Source organism: Lethenteron reissneri, chromosome 61, assembly GCF_015708825.2.
Source record: "Lethenteron reissneri isolate LAM-NWPU_2019-01 chromosome 61, ASM1570882v1, whole genome shotgun sequence".
NCBI lineage: Eukaryota > Metazoa > Chordata > Hyperoartia > Petromyzontiformes > Petromyzontidae > Lethenteron > Lethenteron reissneri.
The window spans coordinates 7,808,096-7,829,593 of record NC_083839.1 but is presented as its reverse complement, the minus strand read 5'-3'; the positions used below and the strand labels follow the sequence as shown (position 1 = coordinate 7,829,593).

The 21,498-nt window shown below is 49.6% G+C and overlaps 1 protein-coding gene across 1 annotated transcript; it reads left to right on the top strand.

The window, feature by feature from the left end:
* Positions 1–428: 428 nt before the first annotated feature.
* On the top strand, positions 429–20,713 carry LOC133358389 (hypoxanthine-guanine phosphoribosyltransferase-like). Its single transcript, XM_061576704.1, has 9 exons — positions 429–567; positions 9,453–9,559; positions 10,176–10,359; positions 10,662–10,727; positions 12,320–12,337; positions 14,512–14,594; positions 15,045–15,091; positions 15,874–15,950; positions 16,954–20,713. The coding sequence occupies exons 1-9, from the start codon at positions 526–528 to the stop codon at positions 17,008–17,010; spliced, it is 681 nt and encodes a 226-aa protein (XP_061432688.1). The 5' UTR covers positions 429–525; the 3' UTR covers positions 17,011–20,713.
* The last annotated feature ends 785 nt before the right edge of the window (positions 20,714–21,498 follow it).

The following is a 21,498-nucleotide window of genomic DNA, read 5'->3' as shown; positions in this document are numbered from 1 at the left end:
GCGAGAGAGTGAGAGAGCGAGAGGTGGGGGTTTACATAAAGCCAAGTTATTATTTTTAAAAAATTACGAAATGATGAACGAAGCAAAGTGCCGACTACACAGAGCATCTTCTTGTTTCCACTGATCGTAAAAAAAAGAGAGAGGGGGGAGATAGCGAAGAGAGAGAGAGCGAGCGAGTGAGTGAGAGTGAGCGAGAGGTGGGGGTTTAAATAAAGCAAAGGTAAAAAATGTTAATTGAAATAAAAAATATTACGAAATGATGAACGAGGCAAAGTGCCGAATACACCGAGCATCTGATCGTAAAAAAAGAGAGGGAGAAGAGGGAGGAGATAGCGAGGAAGGGAGGGAGAAGATAACGTGGAGAGGGAGGAGAGAGGGAGGGGGGAGATAGAGTGGAGAGGGAGGAGAGAGAGGAGGGAGGAGATAGCGAGGAGAGGGAGGAGATAGCGTGGAGAGAGGGAGAGGGAGGCAGGGAGGAGATCTGGAGTTGTAGGCGGCGCCTTCGCCTCTTATTCCTTTCCCGCCATGGACGCCCCTGCAGAGAGCAGCGCGGGAAACTGCGTCGTGGTGAGCGACTCGGAGACGCATTTCACTGATTAATAAAGGATGTAGGACATAACTGTGAGGGAAATGTTGTTCGCTTCTAAGATTTAACAATTTTTATTAAATAAAAAAATCCTCCTCGTGGCGGCGTTTCAATGTCAACGCGGGTGCCGTGCGTGTACAGTGCGTGCGGCGCATGAGGCGATTTATATTTAAATGTTTTTTTTTAAATACATTCAGCTTTGGTTGCCGATTTGTTTTTGTGTGCGACGCCTTAGCGAATGTTGAAGGCGGCTTTTGTGTTTTTTTTGGGGGGATATTTTGTTTCGTTTATTACAAAGAGACGTTTTGTGTGCCCGCGTGCCTTAACGGATGTGTGGGTGGTTAAGCCCGCACTGTACACGTTTAATTTACACTCAACGCGACTCAACGACGCAATTATTCCCCTCGCAACACCACACCAGCAACAAGGACGTCAATGTGTCGCAGTAAAACAAAGTAAACACTCTACAGGGCTCCGTGAAAGCGAGTGCGTGGCATGTACAGTGCTAACACGTGCAGCGGTGCGTCTAGTTTAACGGTGACGAAGCGAAAGCTTTTGTTAGTTTTTAAACAAAATCGTTGCTTAGACGACTGCGTTGTTTGGGGTGGGTGGGGTATGTTCAATATCGCCTTTGAAAGTGGTGCAGAGAGAGAGAGAGGTGAGATGAGAGAGAGATGAGAGTTATCCTTGAGGCGATGCCCGCGGCCTCGTCATTGCCACCTGTGCCAGCTCAAGTCGAGCCCTTTGCGTAGCGATTTTAGTTTTATACAGAAACAAAACTCGGCAGTTCTAGATTTGAAGCTTTCGTGACTGCAAGGATTCATACCCTTAGGTTTTTTCGGTAAAACCATGTAGGCAAAAAATTAATAATAAATCAATAAATGAAAAAATCAATACATTATTTATTATTTTATTTCTCGCATTATTTATATTATTTTATTGTTTTTTACCTACGTGACTTTACCGAAAAAACCTAAAAGTAAGACTCGGTAGCTGCGTCAAGTTTAAATACGTAACAGCAGTAGTAGGGAGGCTTTTGCAATCAAGATTATTCGATTTAAAGCTTTCGTGACTGCAGGGATTCATATTCTTGGTTCTTTCGGTAAAGTCACGTAGAAGGGAAATAATAAAATAATACAATTTTTAAACAATACAATTCTCACGACGTTTTAACTGCAACACAAGCAATCATCATCAGGTGTGACATCCACAGCAAGAAAATTTCAAATTTTGATGATGATTTCACACCTGATGACGATTGCCTGTGTTGCAGTTGAAACGTCGTGAGAATTTTATTGTTTTATATTATTTTATTATTTTCCTTCTACGTGACTTTACCGAAAGAACCAAGATTTTGGTGTGCGGGTTTTTTTCTTCCCTTTCCCCCCCCCCCCCCGTTTGTGTGAGATCGCGCAAATATTTGATGCGTCTGTGGAACCCTTCACCACCCGACACAGCACGATTAGTGACGACGGTGGTTGTCACGTCAAACGAAACGCGCCGATTTTAGTTGACGACCAGGGCACAACCGCTGAGTTGGAGAGCAAATTTAACAAACAAAAAACCCCGCATCATTTACAATTCGAGTACGACGTCTCGCTGGTGATTCCATAGCTATTCATATTCTTTGGGTCTTTTGGTAAAGTCACGTTGATAGGTCCCATACCTGTCAATCACTTATCACTATGTAACACGAGTTTCGTCCCTGGGTAGTAAGTGTTATTTTTTAATTGCTTACGCCTCAAAAGTATATAAAATGGCTATTCCCCAAAAACTTTGCTTTTGTAACCAGGACTTTGTGAATGAAAGACACAAATGCGCATGTTTTCTCATTGAAAATAGGTAGATTTCAAAATATCACTTTCCTGGTCACAAAAGCAAAGCTTGTGGGGAATAATAGCCATTTTCTGTACCTTTGAGGCATAAGCAATTAGGAAATAACACTTACTACCCAGGAACAAAAAAATGTTGTTACACAGTGAATTATCGGTGCCCCAACCTTATTAACAGACCAACTCAGACCTTATTAGTCACCCAGTGCACTTATAAATCCCAAGTCCCATCACCAGGAAGAAACAAATAGTCACCACTAGTACACTCACCACTAGTACACTCACCGCGACACTCTCCACTACACTCACCACTAGTACACTCACCACTACACTCTCCACTACACTCACCACTAGTACACTCACCACTAGTACACTCACCACTAGTACACTCACCACTACACTCACCACTACACTCACCACTACACTCACCACTAGCACACTCACCACTAGTACACTCGCCACTAGTACACTCACCACTACACTCACCACTACACTCACCAATAGTACACTCACCACTAGTACACTCACCACTAGTACACTCACCACTACACTCACCACTAGCACACTCACCACTAGCACACTCACCACTAGTACACTCTCCACTAGCACACTCACCACTAGTACACTCACCACTAGCACACTCACCACTAGTACACTCACCACTAGCACACTCACCACTAGCACACTCACCACTAGCACACTCACCACTAGTACACTCACCACTAGTACACTCACCACTAGTACACTCACCACTACACTCACCACTAGTATACTCACTAGTACACTCACCACTAGCACACTCACCACTAGTACACTCACCACTAGTACACTCACCACTAGCACACTCACCACTAGCACACTCACCACCAGTACACTCACCACTAGTACACTCACCGCGACACTCACCACTACACTCACCACCACTACACTCACCACTACTACACTCGCCACTAGTACACTCACCACTAGTACACTGACCGTGACACTCACCACTACACTCACCACTAGTATACTCACCACTACACTCACCACTAGTACACTCACCACTACACTCACCACTAGTACACTCACCACTACTCACCACTACACTCACCACTAGTACACTCACCACTACACTCACCACTAGTACACTCACCACTACACTCACCGCTAGTACACTCACCACTAGTACACTCACAAGTACACTCACCACTAGTACACTGACCGCGACACTCACCACTACACTCACCACTAGTACACTCACCACTACACTCACCACTAGTACACTCACCACTACACTCACCACTAGTACACTCACCACTACTCACCACTACACTCACCACTAGTACACTCACCACTACACTCACCACTAGTACACTCACCACTACACTCACCACTAGTACACTCACCACTACACTCACCACTAGTACACTCACCACTACTCACCACCACTCACCACTAGTACGCTCACCACTACACTCACCACTACACTCACCACTAGTACACTCACCACTACACCCACCACTACACTCACCACTAGTACACTCACCACTAGTACACTCACCACTAGTACACTCACCACTAGTACACTCACCACTACACTCACCACTAGTACACTCACCACTAGTACACTCACCACTAGTACACTCACAAGTACACTCACCACTAGTACACTCGCCGCTACACTCGCCACTACACTCACCACTACTACACTCACCACTAGTACACTCACCACTACACTCACCACTAGTACACTCACCACTACACTCACCACTACACTCACCACTAGTACACTCACCACTGCATACCTGTCAACCCCTTACCAGTGCCTACCTTATTACAGACCAACTCAGACCTTTTTGGTCACCCTGTGGCCATAATAAATCTTAACGTTCATCCGACAAAGTCCCATCACAAGGGAGAAATACAAACAAATAGACAGAAAAATAAAAAATAAATGCCCGCATTGAAACGGCTGTACGCCGCATGGATCTGAAAACTCAATTTCTCTTCAAGAATATGGGTTAAACCGAATTGGTTGACAGCTATGTGATAACGCCACCAGCTTCGTCAGGCGATTACGCCATGTTTCGCTCCCCTTTTCTTGAAATGCCGCCACCTGCCTGGGCAGTTCACCAGGCGCACTGCTTGATGAGAAGCCGAATGTCGAAACCGGTCCAGAGGAGAGGAGGGGGTGAGGGAGGCGTTGTTGCCGCCGCCACGCGTCTTAACAAACGCTGCTGATTTGAGATGCCCTCCCCATGAAAGGCATGCATTGTGTGGCCGACGGGAGACACAGACGCTGGGGAACGGGGCGTCTCCGTCTGCTTATTTTTTGTCGTTTTCTCCACAAGGGACGCTCAACGATCGGTCTGTGTTGGGGTAAATAAAAAAAAGTCAAGGGGTTACAGTACCTCCTTATATAAGGATCGGTTGGGGCGTTGGTGCTTATGTTCCGTTCACAGCCCTTTAAGAGGCTCGTGATGATAATTCCACATTCCTATGGTAAAGGGGTGAGTCTCCCCATAAGGACAACACCCGCCTGCGACTCACCCCCTACACACGCACAAAGCAGTGGCATATTTGATCGACCCTGGAAGGAGAGATAATGGGCTGAGTCAACCCCTCAACCCAATTTGTTTTATTTATTAAATGTCTTATCTGGGAGAAGACCCTGAGGCCATCCCAGGACACGCTGGCGGGACTACGTCGCTCGGCTGGCCTGGGAACGCCTGGGAATTCTCCAGGAAGAGCTAGAGGCTGTTTCGCCAGGGAAAGGGAGGTCTGGACCACCACTACTCAACACGCTGCCGCCGCCGCGGCCCTCACCAGAACAGGCGGCTTGAGAAACGAACGAACTTATCTGGGAGAGACAAATATGGCGAGGAGGAGGAGGGGTCAAGTCTCGCGCGTTCATGGCCCACGTTCGTCTAACGTCGTTCCGGGTTTACAACCGTTACCAGCCAATCTTCCGTCTTTGTTTCTGCACAGAAAATGGTTAGCCACCAATAGGTCGGTGGAATTAACATACCTGTCAACCCATACGGTTTACCCGTAGTCTTGTAGAGGGAAATTGCGTTTTTAGGTCCATACGGCATACAGCCGTTTCAATACGGGCAAAAAATAAATGTCATCTATTTGTACCATTGGTACCTCATTTGCCAGTAAAAAATATAATGGTTTTTTTACCCTTCAATCTGGCAACAAAACTGACACCTTTTTTTTACAAGGAGTCATGTTTGCATAGACCACAATACCTGCAGTCAAAATGCAAACAAAAACATAACTGATAATGTATGCATTGTCCTTGAAGTTTATTGGTCCACACCCGAGACAGCTTTCCTTAGAGCCTAGTCTCACATGGGTTGGACCAGATGATGCCAAAAGGCGCACAACTCAAAGACAGTGCACCTCATACTCTGATGGTGCATTGTCTTTGAGTTGTCTCGGTGACCAATAAAGTCTGAATTAGTCTTAATAAGGTAGGCACTGATAAGGGATTGACAGGTATGAATTAAGAACATTAAAAAAAAATCTACATGTGGAGATGCAATCTGAATTTGTTGTATCCATAATTCTCCACAACAACCACAAGATAAGTTTGTTTACTTGAACCATGGCTACATTCCATATCCTGCCATATCATAGGACCAGACTCGAGCTAATATTTGCTTTACGTCTGGTGACCCCTCACTGTTTATGATTTGGCATTTCACGAAGCGGTTGGATAATGGGGTAAACAAGCCTGCCACAATCACCTTGTCAGTGCTTTGAGGTCGGTAACCTTTAAAACCGATATGAATCGCCTGCTGATAATAAACGCCCAATGTAAAGATATCCATTAAAAAAACATAAAAGTTTGAGGCGCTTTTGTAATATTCCATTGAAATTCTCACGTTCTGTGACCCCACCCCATTAAAAAAACATAAAAGTTTGAGGCGCTTTTGTAATATTCCATTGAAATTCTCACGTTCTGTGACCCCACCCCAATTCATGTACTCAGTAGACGTGTAAACAGTTGGTTACGAGTCTGTGGCAAAGTCCCGATCAGGGCTATGATTTGTCCACTGCTGGGCGAAGGTCTGACCAAGTCGTCACCCTCTCTCTTGCGATGTGCCGTCTGGCTGTCCTGCACGTGATCAGATCTCGTCGCTCCGCACCTTCGCTGCGCAGGACCTCTCTGGTTAATTCGCTCTTTTTGGCTGCCGCTACGTCCGTCGTTGCGCTCCACCACCGGACATCAACCCTCCGAGCGACGCGTCCTGCCCTCGCCCACGCCAGCTTTTACCGTTCACGAGTCATTTAGTGTCCCGCGCGGCTGTTGATGGCCCTAGTTGCGATGGTGGAAATTCCTCCTTCACAAGATCGCACTGAAATTGTTGGCCCCGGAAGGTTGATGTTGTTTTTTTTATATTTGTCACATAACACCACGACGTGGGGATGTACGTCATTGAAACTGCGCTGCGAGCTGGAAAGAGGAACACGTGGATGGAAGAACATGCGCAGGTTGAGACTAAACGTCATGTGCACCGCTACGAATAGTGAGTTCAGTGAACAAGGTGATGTCGGGGGGGGGGGCAGATATTCACTCAAGTGATCCACGGTTAGAAGTCGTGTGCCACTTTCACACTTTTTGTGGAGCGTCCTTGAGTCTCCGTGTGTGCATGAACCATCCACGGCGTCCGTGTGTTCTGATATGCTCCACGACTGCCATCACCAAGGGAGTATAAATCCAGGAGGTTCAAATGCTGGCTCAGCCATGAGGCTCTTGTTTTAACCTCAGCAGTTTTCACCGAACTCTGTATCGGATGTCACGTGGCCAATGCCAGGCCCATCCATCTGCACTTGGGTGTAAGATGGAGGCATCCTTTCATTCTCACGTGGTACCCGACTGCGGATTTAGTGCCCCTTAGACTTTCACAATCGAGTGCAATGGATGACTCATAAATTAGCAGGCTCTCAGGCTATGGCCAAATCTAATGCAACGGATAACCACGCTTGAGAACACCTTGGGGGATCTGTCGCAAGGGATCGCTCGTGCGTTGTAGGAAGGTTTTTCGTTTGCGATCTTGACTGGGTGGTTTGGTAGGGGCCCACATAGGAGTCTGTTTGGGGACCCTGTGAGGAAGGGGGGAAGGGAAGGGTTTTGGGGTGGGGGAGTGTTGGTGGTGTTTGGGCACAACATTTAAAAGGGGCATCTGTGTACAGCACTTAACATGTTGTATTTGTGTCGCAAATAAACTTGCAGAGTTGATGAGCGATGTTCCTAAAAAGTCAACCACCCAGCAACAAGCAGCACTGTCACAGTTGTAATAGGGATAAGCTATCACGTCTTTTTTAATTGAAGTAAATGTATTATTACAAGTGCCTGGGCATTGAGACGATGGGAGAGAATTCCAAAGTGGAGTAGTGCGAGGGAAGAAGCAGAAAGACAAGTGAGGTGACCTGCATTGTGGTGGTTGGGTGAGCGGGTGAGTGAGTGTGAGCGAGTTATTGAGTGGGTGAGTGTGGCATTGTGACCTCCAGTGGAGGAGTCAATCTGGTGAGGTGGGAACTGGGTGCTCCTCCCCAGATGTGACAAGAGGCGTTACACCATCTTTCAAGCTCCTCTTTTCTATCTCTGCCTGTCCATCTCTTGTCTCTCTATTTAAAATATTCTCCCTCTTTTATCGTTTCCTAGATAATCAGAATCTTTATTTAGACTGGAGGAATCCGATGAACTATCATGCCCAGTAAGGGCGGGTCAGCAAGTTACACACAATAAAAAAACGACGATGGGAGTGCAGAATAGAGAAAATGGTAAGCAAATAACAAAATAAAAATAAAGGAATAAATTCGTATTTTTTATATAACTTAATGCAAGCTTGGGTAAGTCAGCAAAACAACAACAAATACAGTCCCAGACCACACCAAGCCAACACGCAGTGTCTCGGTAAAATGGCACTTGGAAATTGAACTATCGATGCACGGGTAAGGATCAAAGTTATAAATCGCATTGGCAAAATGGATTTGTATTCAGCACTAATCTTCCGCTTCAGGATATATTTTAAAGGAAGATTAAACTTGGGGGCTCCCATTAAACAGCATATTCATCAGCTATGGTCAATCCATGGTTAAATGCAGTCCCCCCCCCAACGTCCCCCCCCCCCCCCTTTTACCATCCTCTACATGCCAGAATGGTGAGGTATTGTAATACAACTCCACGTGACGGAACGTCACGGATAGGTCTTTATCCAGCAGTGGCTGATAGGGGGCTGTACAGTGTACATTACAAGCCCCATTGTTGCGCACATTTAATGTGGACTTTGTATGCACCAGTGCTCTGCTTGTCTATACTTACTGTTCTTCGTGGTGATATAATATTATACACACTGTCTCCCTAGCGAGGGATCGAAAGCACCTGCGGAAAATAATTTGTGCCGCGCCGCGGTCTAAATGGCGACGCACAAGGGAGGATGCCGTCCGGGTTGAGCAGCGGTCGACGGCTCCCGTGGGTGGTGCGGGAGCTGGAGAGGGGGGGAGGGGACAGACGGACGCGGCACGAGATGAAATGGGGCACCGCTTAAGCGCTTAACGGCGGTGGTGGCGGTGTCGAGGGGTCGTATGAAATTAAAGTGCTCCGTGCCGTGGCAGGTTTATCCGGGCTGCCAATCCGCTTAGCGCCACGCGTCGTTTACGCGTTAATGCGGCGGTCGGCGCCGCGTGCTCGTGTTTTGTTGTTCCCGTGTTTTTGCGATCGTTTATATTTTTTTGGCCTCTTCCAAGCAGAACAGGACAAGCAGCAATCTCCGTTTCTTGTCTCCACACAAATAGAAAAAAGGTGGGGTGTTTTCATCGGCTTTCGCGACCAAATGCCAAATAATCAAGCGGAAATTGTTGACGCCAGCAAACGGCCTGGACTTGTTTCGACCGTCCAGTCGTCTTAAAATGTGGAATTGAGGTGGTGCCAGGGGAAGAGAGGGTAGGAGTGAGACGACGCGAGCCGGCGCTCCAGTTGCGTGTGGCTCACGGGAACACAGTAATTGAAAGGCGCCGCTTTAAAATCTTGTTTGCAGATTAGGGATACTGACCCTGGCTACGACCTCTGCAAGTTTTGCATCCCCACTCACTACATGGATGACCTGGACCGGGTGTTCATCCCACACGGACTCATCATGGACAGGTGTGCACGTGTGTACGTGTGTGTGTCTGCACGCGCTTGTGTGTGTGCACACTTGCGATGCAGCGTTTTAACGCACTGCACTATGAACCCGCCGATCCGAGTTTGAATCCCGCTCACCCCAGGAACGTTCCAATGGAATCAGTTACTGAATCCTGACTTTCCAAAATCTGGGAATTGGTTCTGAAAATGGTTACCGCTTAAACCGGTTACCGCTTAACGACCCTAATCTTCATCGTGGTGCTTGCACACTGCAATAATGTGATTCATAATTTAATTCCGCGTAAGACCAAGTAATGATTACGCAAAAAAAATTTCTGACCCGAAGATGCTTGACGCAGTTTCGAGCGAAACATCGGATCCAATTGACTAATTCGGTTGCGTGAGAATCGTTCTTCACCTCACCGGCGAGCGACCTGGCACGTCGTTAAAACGCTTGCACACCACGTGACAATTACATTTGATTGGCCGTGTCGGGTGGCGGAGGGTTCTTAACGACGACATCATTACGCGGCCTTCCCCGAACGCCCCGATTATGAATCGCGGACGTCGCGGGTTTTGTGCAACGCTCAGCCCACCCTTCGTCGCGCGCTCAGCCCACCCTTCGTCGCGCCCGCAGGACGGAGCGGTTGGCGCGGGACATCCTCAAGGACATGGGCGGGCACCACATTGTGGCGCTGTGCGTCCTCAAGGGCGGCTACAAGTTCTTCGCCGATCTCCTCGACTTCATCAAGGCGCTCAACCGCAACACGGAGCAGTCCATCCCGCTCACCGTCGACTTCATCCGACTCAAGAGCTACTGCGTGCGTGAGCGGGGACTCGTGCGGCGCGAGACTTCGATCCGTCTTCGTGCGTCGGGACGCTTGCGTTTGTTGCCGAGCTTCACCCAGTTTCCAAGTGAAATGTAGCGTTATCTGATCGCTGCTGCGTCTGGTCGTGAGGACCGTACTTGAACTCATCCAGTGGTTTGAGCCCAAACTAAAATAATCGGCGTGCGTCGTTATACGCTTGTACGCCACATGACGGCGATAATTTGTCTGGTGGTGGAGTCGGCTTCACGCGATGACGAAATTGACGGGGCTGCGTGTGTCGCGCGTGTGTACAGAACGATCAGTCGACGGGACAGATCCGGGTGATTGGCGGCGATGACTTCGGCACATTAACTGGAAAGGTAACCGATGCTCTTGGTTTTAAACGATTGTGCGGCTACCGGTGTAATGTTGCCGTGACGTGCAGATATTCACGTTTAGAAATCTCCGCAGAAAGTAGTGTAACATCAACATGTTTCGGAACAGCCTCCGGAAGATAACATTACAGAACTACTTTCGGCTCGCTCACCGTCAAGTTATTGAGCAGTTCTCACAATAAAATGTATCTCCATTAGATAGGCGACGTTCCGCTTGAAACTGTCAAGCATCATCAAGACACGACCCAGGAAGTGAGAGAGTAAAAATCCAGGAAGTCTGTTAACATGATGGCAGTTCATTAGAGTTTTTACTGGTAGCAACCTCCTGGTTACACCAGCCCACAGGGGATTATTGTGTCCGTCGTGCAGAGAGGGGCTAGGTGGGGAGGGTGGGGAGGGTGGGGAGGGGCTGGGTGGGGTAGGGGCTGCTCACTCCGTGGTGCCCTTATAAAACTCAACGTTTAACCTACTCACGCCGGCTTGTGCCCGCCCTCACAGTCGGGCATATTTGCGAAATACACCACGCCGCCGTTGACCCTGGCCATTGACCGAGCAACCCAACGTTCCTACCAGTTCCCTCCGCAGGAATGTGTTTGGGTTAGATCGCATAAATATAAATGTGTCGTTAAACCCGCCACCACCCGACAGCCAAGTCGTAAGGTTTGTCACGTAAATGAAACATGCCAATTTGTTACTCGTTCAGCACACTGGAGAGTGAACCCACAACATTTACAATTCGAGTCCTTGTAATATTTCGCCGGAAATTACAACCTGGCCTCATCAGGCGACAGCCAGATTTGTGGAGAAATCCTCCTCCTGTTTTGGTCTTAGGGGGGATAAATGTGATGTCTCCACTTATGATACAATCAGGTATAAAGACCAGAGGAAGGGGTTAATGTGAGAGTATGAAATTGTAAATTTGCACAACAATTAAATATTTTTCATACTTTAGATGAGAGCGCATGAACCATCGACTCGCTGCATTTGAGAAACTGGTTTAATAGCGAGCGGCTGAGCCCCAGATTTACACCCCGCATCTCTGCGGCGGCGGCGCAGGCTGTTGGCTTTTTTCCAGTAACGTTGCGGGAGGTCTTGGACGTCCGCTGTGAGTGAACCGGAAGGCGCGTAGTCATTCACGGCTAATACCGCGCCCCACATTATTAGCCGGGCGAGGATTACTTAATTCCTGTGGTTGTCGTGCAAGCATTATAAAGCTTCCTATATTTTTATACAAATTGTGCCTCATTTTGTCCGTCTCAAAATCGTCCCTTGGTTCGTATATCGCTCTGCTCTGTTTAATTAGGCTTTAGTTTTACGGCTGTAATAACGCGGTATTTGTTTTGACTTTTCACGGTCGGTGCCGGGAGGAATTACCATCTGATGACCTTTTGACCTTTGTGGCCGCCATAAGGTGTCCCGCGCAAAATAAATAAGTGAAATTGCCTCTCGCTAAAGCTACAAGCTCAGCGTTTTTGAGCACTGCTTACTATTTATAAAAGTTGGTCACCACTGCACTGCATGAAGTGTGCGGAAGCTGCACTGTTAACCTATTCTGTGTGGATTTTTTTGCGTTTCAGAATGTGCTCATCGTTGAGGTGAGTGCCGTTTGGTTTTCGATCGGTGGGTAATATAAACCTGGCGGTTAGGGCGCCAACTCGGTAAGCCCCAGCTCAGGTTCGCATATCTCGCCGGGAATCGAATCGGCTCTAACCTCCCCCATGCGGTGGATAAAATTGAGAACCTCTTTGTGGGTAGCTGGTGGCGGAGCAGTCAGGCTGCTGTTATGGAGCTGGGAGCAATGCGCTGGGCGTGCGTGCCATTGCATCGTGTCGCACAGCTTAGGTGGTGAAAATTGTCTAAGCCAGTTGATGTTGCCGTCTTGCACCTCTTTGAAGAGTCTTAACGTCGTACAGCCTGTTAGCCGGGTGTCGGTGGCCGCGTGCGTGGTTCTGTACTCCAGCGCTATGGAGTAGGCCTCGGCAAGGTAAGGTAATTTACCCTTTTTACCGGGTAAAAGGGTAAGGGTAAAGGTGTCGACATGCCAAGGGGTAAGGTAAAGGGTAGGGTAAAGGTAGCTCGGAAGAATTACCCGGTAGGGTAAAGGTAGCTCTGAAGTATTACCCGGTAAATACGGTACCTTGTTTACCGCTAAAAGCTCCGTGGCGCAGTCCGTGGCCTCCATTTAATAAGTAATATTTTTAAAAACTTTTTTAAAAACACGCTTTTATTAAATGTACTAGTCATGGCAGAACTCCACGACTCCAGGAAGTGGCCCTGAAGCTTGCCACAACGTAAGGGGCCGTGGCCAATTACAGCCAACGTCTGTTGAGTGTGGACAATTAGACCCAAGCCGAAACATAACATATACAAAATAATTTAAAATATATATATTTATGATAGAATATAGTATTGTCATCGGTATGACATAAGCATACCAAGTTTGCAGTCGATAGTCAATACCACATTAGGAAGTGGGTCAAAATTGAGTTCCAAGATTTGAGGATACGACGACGACAACGACAATAACAACGACAACAGACAGAGTGCGTTAAAAGAAAGCGTGTAAAATTGGAATAATCGAGAGTATTCTATATGGATTAAGAGCTCTACCTAGCATTTACCGTTACAAACCTTTTTCATGTGTAGTATTCCAGTAATTACCCTGTAATCGGGTCATTTGTATGGGCTAAGGGTAAAAGGTAGGGTAAAGGTAGGCTCGTTGCTTTTTACCTTACCTGCTAAAGGGTTAAAGGTAGGGTAGAGTGATTGTATTGTGGTAAGGTAAAAGGTAAGGTAAAGGTAGGCTTGTTGTTTTTACCTTTTAACTTTTACCTTACCTTGCCGAGGCCTACTACGGAGGCAAGAGCGGGTTGGTGGGTCGCACAAATTTTTCAAAACTCTTCTTTTCCCGCGGGCGCCGAGGAGAATCCGTAACTACCCTGGCTCGCCAAGGGAAGGCGGTACAGCGACGGGCGGGACGAGATGTTGCCCCTTGGCACGCGTGGGTTTTCTCCAGGCACTCCGATTTCCTTCCACTTGGGTCAATACTAATTGGCAGAAAAACCTCTGAATATACATTAGGGACTCTCGGTTATTCACGTGCGGTTTATCCGATTTGCGGATTAACCGCACACCTGAGATTTTGACATAAATACCTAACTCGTGGATTATTCCCTAAAGGCCAAATTAATAATCTACAAACAATTGTACATTGCTATTCTTGGAATGTTTATGACAAGTGACGTGCTTAAACCGAACAAACGTGTTGCTCTGGTGAATCGGAAATCTACGTGATCACCTCTACAGTACAGTAATGGCATATCTTTACACCAGTGTGCGGGGTTTGATTGACGTTGATTGGCGTGGCTCTGCTGCTATCCACTTAGAGTGCCGAGTCTTCTGCGTGGGAGCAGGAAAGTGTTATCACTGAGCAACTCAGTTTTCTCAACTTAAACATAATTTATGCCTATATTAGTGGTTTTCGGCATAGAGATCCGCAGAAAATTGATATATTTGGCTTATCCGTTATTCTGCGCCCATCCTCCCCATCACTAGCGTGGGTAATCGAGAGTCTACGGTAGAGAGGACCGCAGAGTTCGGCGGTTGTTGGTAGCGTTGGCTCACCGCTTGGCTGCCACCATCCAGCTCGTTTCTCTGGTTCCTCGGTGATTGTGAGCTGCAGTTTGCACGAACGACAACACTGTACGTAGAATTAAACGTTGTTGCAGCCCAGAATTTTTTGAGGTGTGTCTGTTCTGTGTTTTTGCAGGACATCATTGACACAGGCAGGACCATGCAGACGTTGTTGAGCATGCTGAAGGACTACAAGCCCAACATGGTGAAGGTGGCCAGGTTGGTGCACGCGCGTGTGTGTGTGTGTCAGGTGGGGAACGGTGGCGCAGTGGTTTGCACACTGCTACGAACCCGGCAACCCAAGTTCGATTCCTGTTCGCTGCCAACACCAGTGACGAATTTCTAAACCGTGGTGCTGGCCACCCACGCTCTCGCGTGCCGTAGCGAGCACCTATGCCGGCCTGCATAGGTGCTCGCTAACAGCACTTGCCCCCGTTTGAGCGCGTCGCTGTGGTCCGTACGTGCCACTCGCAAACGGACTTGGAAATGAGCGGTGTTGGTTGTGCATCCACTCGCTCGGATGCGGACCCGATGGTCGCAGGCGGCGATGAAGCTACGCGGTTCATGTCGAGGTTCGCGTTTTTGGCTGCACGGTGGACGACTCGTCGGGCCTGAACCTGCGTTGACGCTTGTGGTGCCGCGTTGTGGCGCGTTGTGCTGTCTCGGCAGTTTGCTGGTAAAGCGGACGCCGCGCAGCGTGGGATACCGCCCGGATTGTGAGTAGCGCCCGTCCCCCACCCCCCTCCTTGTCCATTTCCTCTTGTTTCGTGCGGTAAACGAAGAGCGCCGCCTAATTGAGTTTTAGTTCTAAGTGATTTGAGCCAGTCAATTGCTTCGTCTGAGAGTTGGTGATTGCAGTTGCACCCACCCACCCTACCAACCCACCCTGCCAATTCACCCACCCACCCACCCTGCCAACCCACCACCCTGCCAACCCACCACCCTACCAACCCACCCACCGTGCCAACCCACCCACGCTACCAACCCACCCACCCTGCCAACCCACCCACCCTACCAAACCACCCACCCTACCAACCAAACCACCCACCCTACCAACCAAGCCACCCACCCTACCAACCCAACCACCCACCCTACCAACCCACCCACTACAAACCCACCCACACTACCAACCCATTCACCTCGCCAACCCACCCACCCTACCAACCCAACCACCCACCCACCCACAAGCACTCGTAGCTACTTAGTAACAGACAATACCATGACTAATACAAAAAAACATGTTATTTTCCCCAAGCCCCGTGGTGTAAAGTGCTGTCTCCAACTCTTTTTGTCCTCCCTGTCTCTCTGGCCTGTCTCTCCGCACGCCCATTGCCAGAAACGTCGCCTGCTAGAAATATTTTTACTTTTAAGGCCACGGTTTAATTGTCGACGAACGTGTAGAGTTTTTATCACCATCATTATTATTTGAGCTCTTGCACCACTTGCCAACGCAGCTCGTTAACGTAAACTCTCACCTGACCGTTTTTCTTTCTTTCAGATATCGGCTTCGAAATCCCGGACGAGTTTGTTGTGGGATACGCGCTGGACTACAACGAGTACTTCCGGGACCTCAATGTGAGTTGACGTACACGTGTACTAAAAGACAAAAAAAACTAAACTCGTTTTATTTCACCAGCTGAGGGCCCACTCAGCTATCTAGCTCTGGCCACAATTGATCAATCAACGAAGTGGCTTATCACGTGGGAATTAAAAGCGGCAGCAGCGTAATACTCTAAACGAAATACTCTAAATACAATGGCAGTGAGGTTGTATCACTCGCACCAACGGCTCTGGGTCATATGGTGGCAACCTATCAGCTCGCTCCCCTCGAGAATCCGGTTTAATAATGGGAAACTGAAACCTCAGTAGTGTGCCGGATCTGACCCCTGAGTCAGCCAACACCTTCCTGTCTACGCCTGTGCGTGGCTAACACAAGTGGCGAGTGATAGCAGAGCCGGTCTTGGGTCTCGACTGGGTTGACTCGGCCTAAATAGATGTGTAAACATCACCATATTGCCACTAGGGAGACAAAGGCGGCCGGGCGTGGTGCTGGCCGCCCACCCAACCCCCCATCGTGTGCCGACAGCACTTACCCTGTCAGTCTGTTAAGGCTATAAGGGGGGGTCTTTGTTTTTGTACGGTGGCACAGCGATTAGCGCGTTGGGCTACGTACCCGGCGACCAGAATTCGAATCCCACTCACGGCCAACGTCGGTGAGGATTATCTGACGGGTCATGGGCCTCCGCTGGGTCGACTCGGCCTGAAATGAGTACCTGGTGCGATGAGTAAACATTGGCACTTGGGAGACAAGGCGGCCGGCCGGGTGTGCTGTTGACCACCCACCCCCTCGTATGCCATGCCGGCCTTAATAAGTGTTCGGGAACGGCACTTGTCCCAACAGTCAGTTGAAAGGCTATGGGGGGAAAGGGGATGGGGGGCGATTTTTGTCGTTTGTGTGTGTGCCCGCATGCGCGCGTGGCTGTTTTGTCTTGCAGCAACTTTTATTGAGCTTCCTGTTGACTTCCTCGGACGGCTGTTTGCGCGCTCACTTTTGTGTCCTGCTTGCGTTTTTCCACAGCACATCTGCGTGATCAACAACCACGGCAAGGAGAAGTACAAGAACAACTGTGCCTGAGCACCGTGTGCCAGCCGCCACAGCAGCAGCAGCAGCACCCCGCACGCCCGCCCGCACGCCCGCCCGCACACCCGCACACCCGCCCGCCCGCACGCACGCCCACCCCTGCACTGCCGCGACCCGCGTTGGTTTTCGGAGTTGACTCCGCTTAAGGCGCCACTCTCCCGCCGCGCGTCCCGGGTTGCGCGCCGTTCCGCGTTCGGTTCCCGATAATTAGCTGCCGAGCGACGGCACGTGTGGCAGAACCGAGTTGGTTTTTTTTCTTGTTTTCCTGTGGAAGCGGCCAGAGGGCGAAACGTCGGACCTCGTGCCGAAAATGAAATTCGGCATGACCGGAGGACACGGCGGTGGCGGATAGCTGTGCCCGCCCCCCCCACCCCCCCCACCTCCCTCACCTCCCTCCCAACCTCGTTTAGATGTCAAGCGGAGACGCTGGATTTGGACGTTGGAGGGAGTTGTGTCACGCGGGCAGCCGGGCGGCTTTTACCGAGGCGCTGCTGCCCTTCACATAAACCTCATGGATATCATTATTATTATTATTAAGTTATAATTTGTCATAAAGTAATTCGAATGTATGTGTACCCCTCATTGTCAAACTACTACTGATGAAGGAGTTCCCCACCCTGCTCCCCCCACCACCACTACAGTGTCACTGGCGGTGGGGGGAGAGGGAAGTATGTTTGACCATACTTCACCAAGCTGGTCACTGGGTTTCTTAAGTTTGTGCTGATTATTATAATATTGTTATCACTTTATAATCATGGTTGAATGGTTGGCGTGAAGCTCTCTCGCCAGGCACTTTCGTGGTTTCCCAATTCAGGTTGACTCTCAGGTTCTCGCCATCCACGCGTTGAATCGCTTGTGGGGGGGTGCGGGTAAAAAAAAAAAACCCCCACAGATAATTAGCGGCATTTCTTCGAGCAAATTATCCCGTTGGCTAATTTCGACCGTAGCGACGCTGCGCTTTATTGTCGGTTTGTTTGCTCGTGTAATGCGTTGAAGTCTGCGTGTGTGTGTGTGTGCTAGAGCCAGTGCTCCTCAACGTGTACGCGTTGTAGGTAATCGCGGTTTCTCGTCACCCCCTGTAACCACTAGAAGGCAACGGCATTCGCCAGTAGCTTTTTTTTCTATTCGAACGAAAAAAAAATCGATTTTAGAACCCAAATGCGACGCGCTGATATTCATCGAAATCTTTCCCATGGGGGGTGGGGGAGGGGCTGAATGTATACAGAGCCCGCCACGGAGCTAAACGAATAAAACGATGGCAGTTTGATGGTAAGACAAAAAAAATGCTGAGAAAAATAACCAATCATTTTCTCAATTTGTGACCCATGAATCCAGACAATTCCATGGGGGGGGGGGGGGGGAGTGGGTGGTGGTGGGGCCAAATCAATCATCACGTGCCTGGTTATTACTATGGCAGTGGAGTGTCTCGGTAGCAATGTTTGAGAGTTAACCCCCCCCCCCCCCCTGTCCAGTGTGTTCTGCACGAGCGGCCAATCCGGGCCGAGCCCAGCCCGTCGCGAGCCCCCCCATGTCTTCATTCATCCCCCCACCCACCACCACCGTCCGTCCTCAATGCATTTCAATTATAACAGTCGTCACGATGCAACTCGCAAAGCCCTTTTAGTTTGCCTTCACTGGTGCATGCGAATCGTCGTGAGTCGTGGTCGATCCACTGCCAGGTGAAGGCCGCCCCAAGTCTACGCACGCTCTATATCTCGCGGTCCAGCTGCGCAACAAATCTTTCGTCTCGCTCTCACGAGCCGGCTCCGTTGCCAATCTCCCAATTCATAGGCACTCGCGCGTGCGCACGAGTGTGTTACGTTTATCGTTGAATCTTTACGTTTCCTATGAGGACCGGGCCGTCCACAGCCGTTGCACCAAGTTCACGGGAGCCAACGCAGCCGCTCACGGATTCTGTGTGCACCGCTAGGGAAACATAAACAAATCTCATGTAATAGTGAACCCCGAAGCATCGTGTGATTTGATGAATCGTGCGTTTCCGCCTGCTGCAAGACATCGGTGCTCCTGTGTTGATATGATTTTTTATCTTTTACAGCCAAATATTTTTTCACGCCGTGTGTAAAATGGTAACGCTTTTACCGTTTTATGGACGGCGAGGCTGTAAAGTAATCGAGTGAAACCATTTTATTTTCTAAAGTATATATACACATTATATGTAAATGTAATATATACATTGTGTGCGCTTGTTGTTGTGTGTGAACGGTAATTGTGGATGGCAGGGGGCAAATCCATTCAGTCCTCCGCTAGCCGCGTAGGAATAAGCCAACCCTCGAGTGGCAGGCAGGGCCAACCCAGGGTTTCCTGGAGGCCTGGGGCTGTATGCCCCGGGGGGGGGGGGCAGAATGCCAATTGGCGGGGGGGGGGGGATGTAGCTCTTATTAATTCGCGACTAAAACGAAAAAGATCTATGGGGGAGGAGGGGCTCTTGTTTGAGGTCTTGGAGGAAAAATTATCCCCTTTTGCCTCACGGTGTGGGGGGTGGGGGATGTGGACGGCGCATCGATCGGTACCGGTCTTTTTTTATGCTCGCGATTTTCACGCGGCGTGGAATCGCGCGCGCAAGAAAACAACGGTCTGCCCTTGTCGTACGTTGTTGCGTATAATCGGGTTCACGTGATCGCCACCGACCACCCCCTGGAGGCCGCTACATTCGCCAAAACAAATTTAAAATATTTATAATATATACACAAGAGTTGATTCTCGAGTCGAATCGTGACCCTGAATTGCAACAATTCATGCGCGAGTTTTCGCGGGAGGGGGAGTACTGAATCGATGCACCCCTAGGGTAGTTATCGTATCAGCAATTGCTGATTGTGGCTTTGGTTCAGTTTCGTGAACGCAGCACAATGTCGCATATCCGACTCGCACGGGGGGGGGGGGGGGGGGGGGGACCAGGGTATAGGCCGCTATGTGAACCGGTCGATTACGGGAACATCCACAGAAATGTATCGTTAAACACCGCGCACGAACCTCGCACTGTTGTGTGCACGTGCATAGGCGGCGGTGGCGTCGCAGTGGTTAGTGCTGCGCTACGAACCTGGCGACCCGGGCTCGATTCCCGCTCACGGCCAACGTCAGTCACGAATATCCGAACTGGTCCTGGGTCCTCACCTAGGTCGACTCGGTCTCAAATGAGTACCTGGTGCGGCAAAGGCGGCCGAGCGTGTGGTGCTGGCCATCCATCCCCTCGTGTGCCGTGGTAACCTTCATAGGTGCTCGCTAACCGGACTTTCCCCAACAGTCTGTTGAAGCTATACGGTGGGTCTTTGTCCAGTTGAAATGACTGGTCAGGGCGGATATGCAACATTGTACTGTATACCTCGTGCGTTTTGCTCTTGAAAAGATACGCAAAGGGAACGCAATGTGCTGCGTGGGCCACAGGCGAGAGATTTTAATTCGGTTGATTAGCTTGGTTTTTGTTTGAAGTCCTCAGGAGGTTTTGTTTTTGGTCAGCATGTGTTGTATTTTCCCAGTATTTTATTTTATCACGCACACTCTCGGACGACCGCTTTGTGTGCGCACGCGTGACATATGGCACCTTCAGCCATTGCGATTTCTCCATTGGCGGAGCGTTAAAAGAAAAAAAGGTTACATTTGAATCTGCATGCGTGTTTTTGGTGTGTAAGCCCCGAACTTTAATGGTGAATGATAAATAATATGATGATGATAATAATAATCTTGCAATAACGTGCACGGCGTTTCACGGACAAAGATGACCATGATCCTGACGGTCGGCGTCGCTCGAAAGCCAGGCGAAGGATGGCGTCTTGTCCCCGGGGGAGACTTGAGCGCTGCTGCTGCTGCCGCAGCCGGTGCAGAGGGGGGGGACGATGGCGTTCCGGACGGTGGTGGCAAAAAGAGACGTTCGGTTTTCCTCCGGACTCTTTTCAGGTGTTCACGTTCACCGCAGAGCTCGCGTGACGATGATCGCAGAGCTCGCGTGACGATGATCGCAGAGCTCGCGTGACGATGATCGCAGAGCTCGCGTAGCGATGATCACAGAGTTCGCGTGACAATGATCGCAGAGCTCGCGTGACGATGATCGCAGAGCTCGCGTGACGATGATCACAGAGCTCGCGTGACGATGATCACAGAGCTCGCATGACGATGATCACAGCTCGCGTGACGATGATCACAGCTCGCGTGACGATGATCACAGAGCTCGAGTGACGATGATCACAGAGCTCGAGTGACGATCACAGAGCTCGCGTGACGATGATCACAGAGCTCACGTGACGATCACAGAGCTCGCGTGACGATGATCACAGAGCTCGCGTGATGATGATCACAGAGCTCGCGTGACGATGATCACAGAGCTCGTGTGACGATGATCGCAGAGCTCGAGTGACGATGATCGCAGAGTTCGCGTGACGATGATCGCAGAGCTCGCGTGACGATGATCGCAGAGCTCGCGTGACGATCGCAGAGCTCGCGTGACGATGATCGCAGAGCTCGCGTGAC

Excerpts from the sequence above, each read along its gene's own strand:
- LOC133358389 (XM_061576704.1), top strand. The coding sequence starts at position 526 with ATGGACGCCCCTGCAGAGAGCAGCGCGGGAAACTGCGTCGTG. Across the intron at positions 568-9,452 it reads GCGCGGGAAACTGCGTCGTG|ATTAGGGATACTGACCCTGG; the intron begins GTGAGCGACTCG and ends TCTTGTTTGCAG. Across the intron at positions 9,560-10,175 it reads CACGGACTCATCATGGACAG|GACGGAGCGGTTGGCGCGGG; the intron begins GTGTGCACGTGT and ends TCGCGCCCGCAG.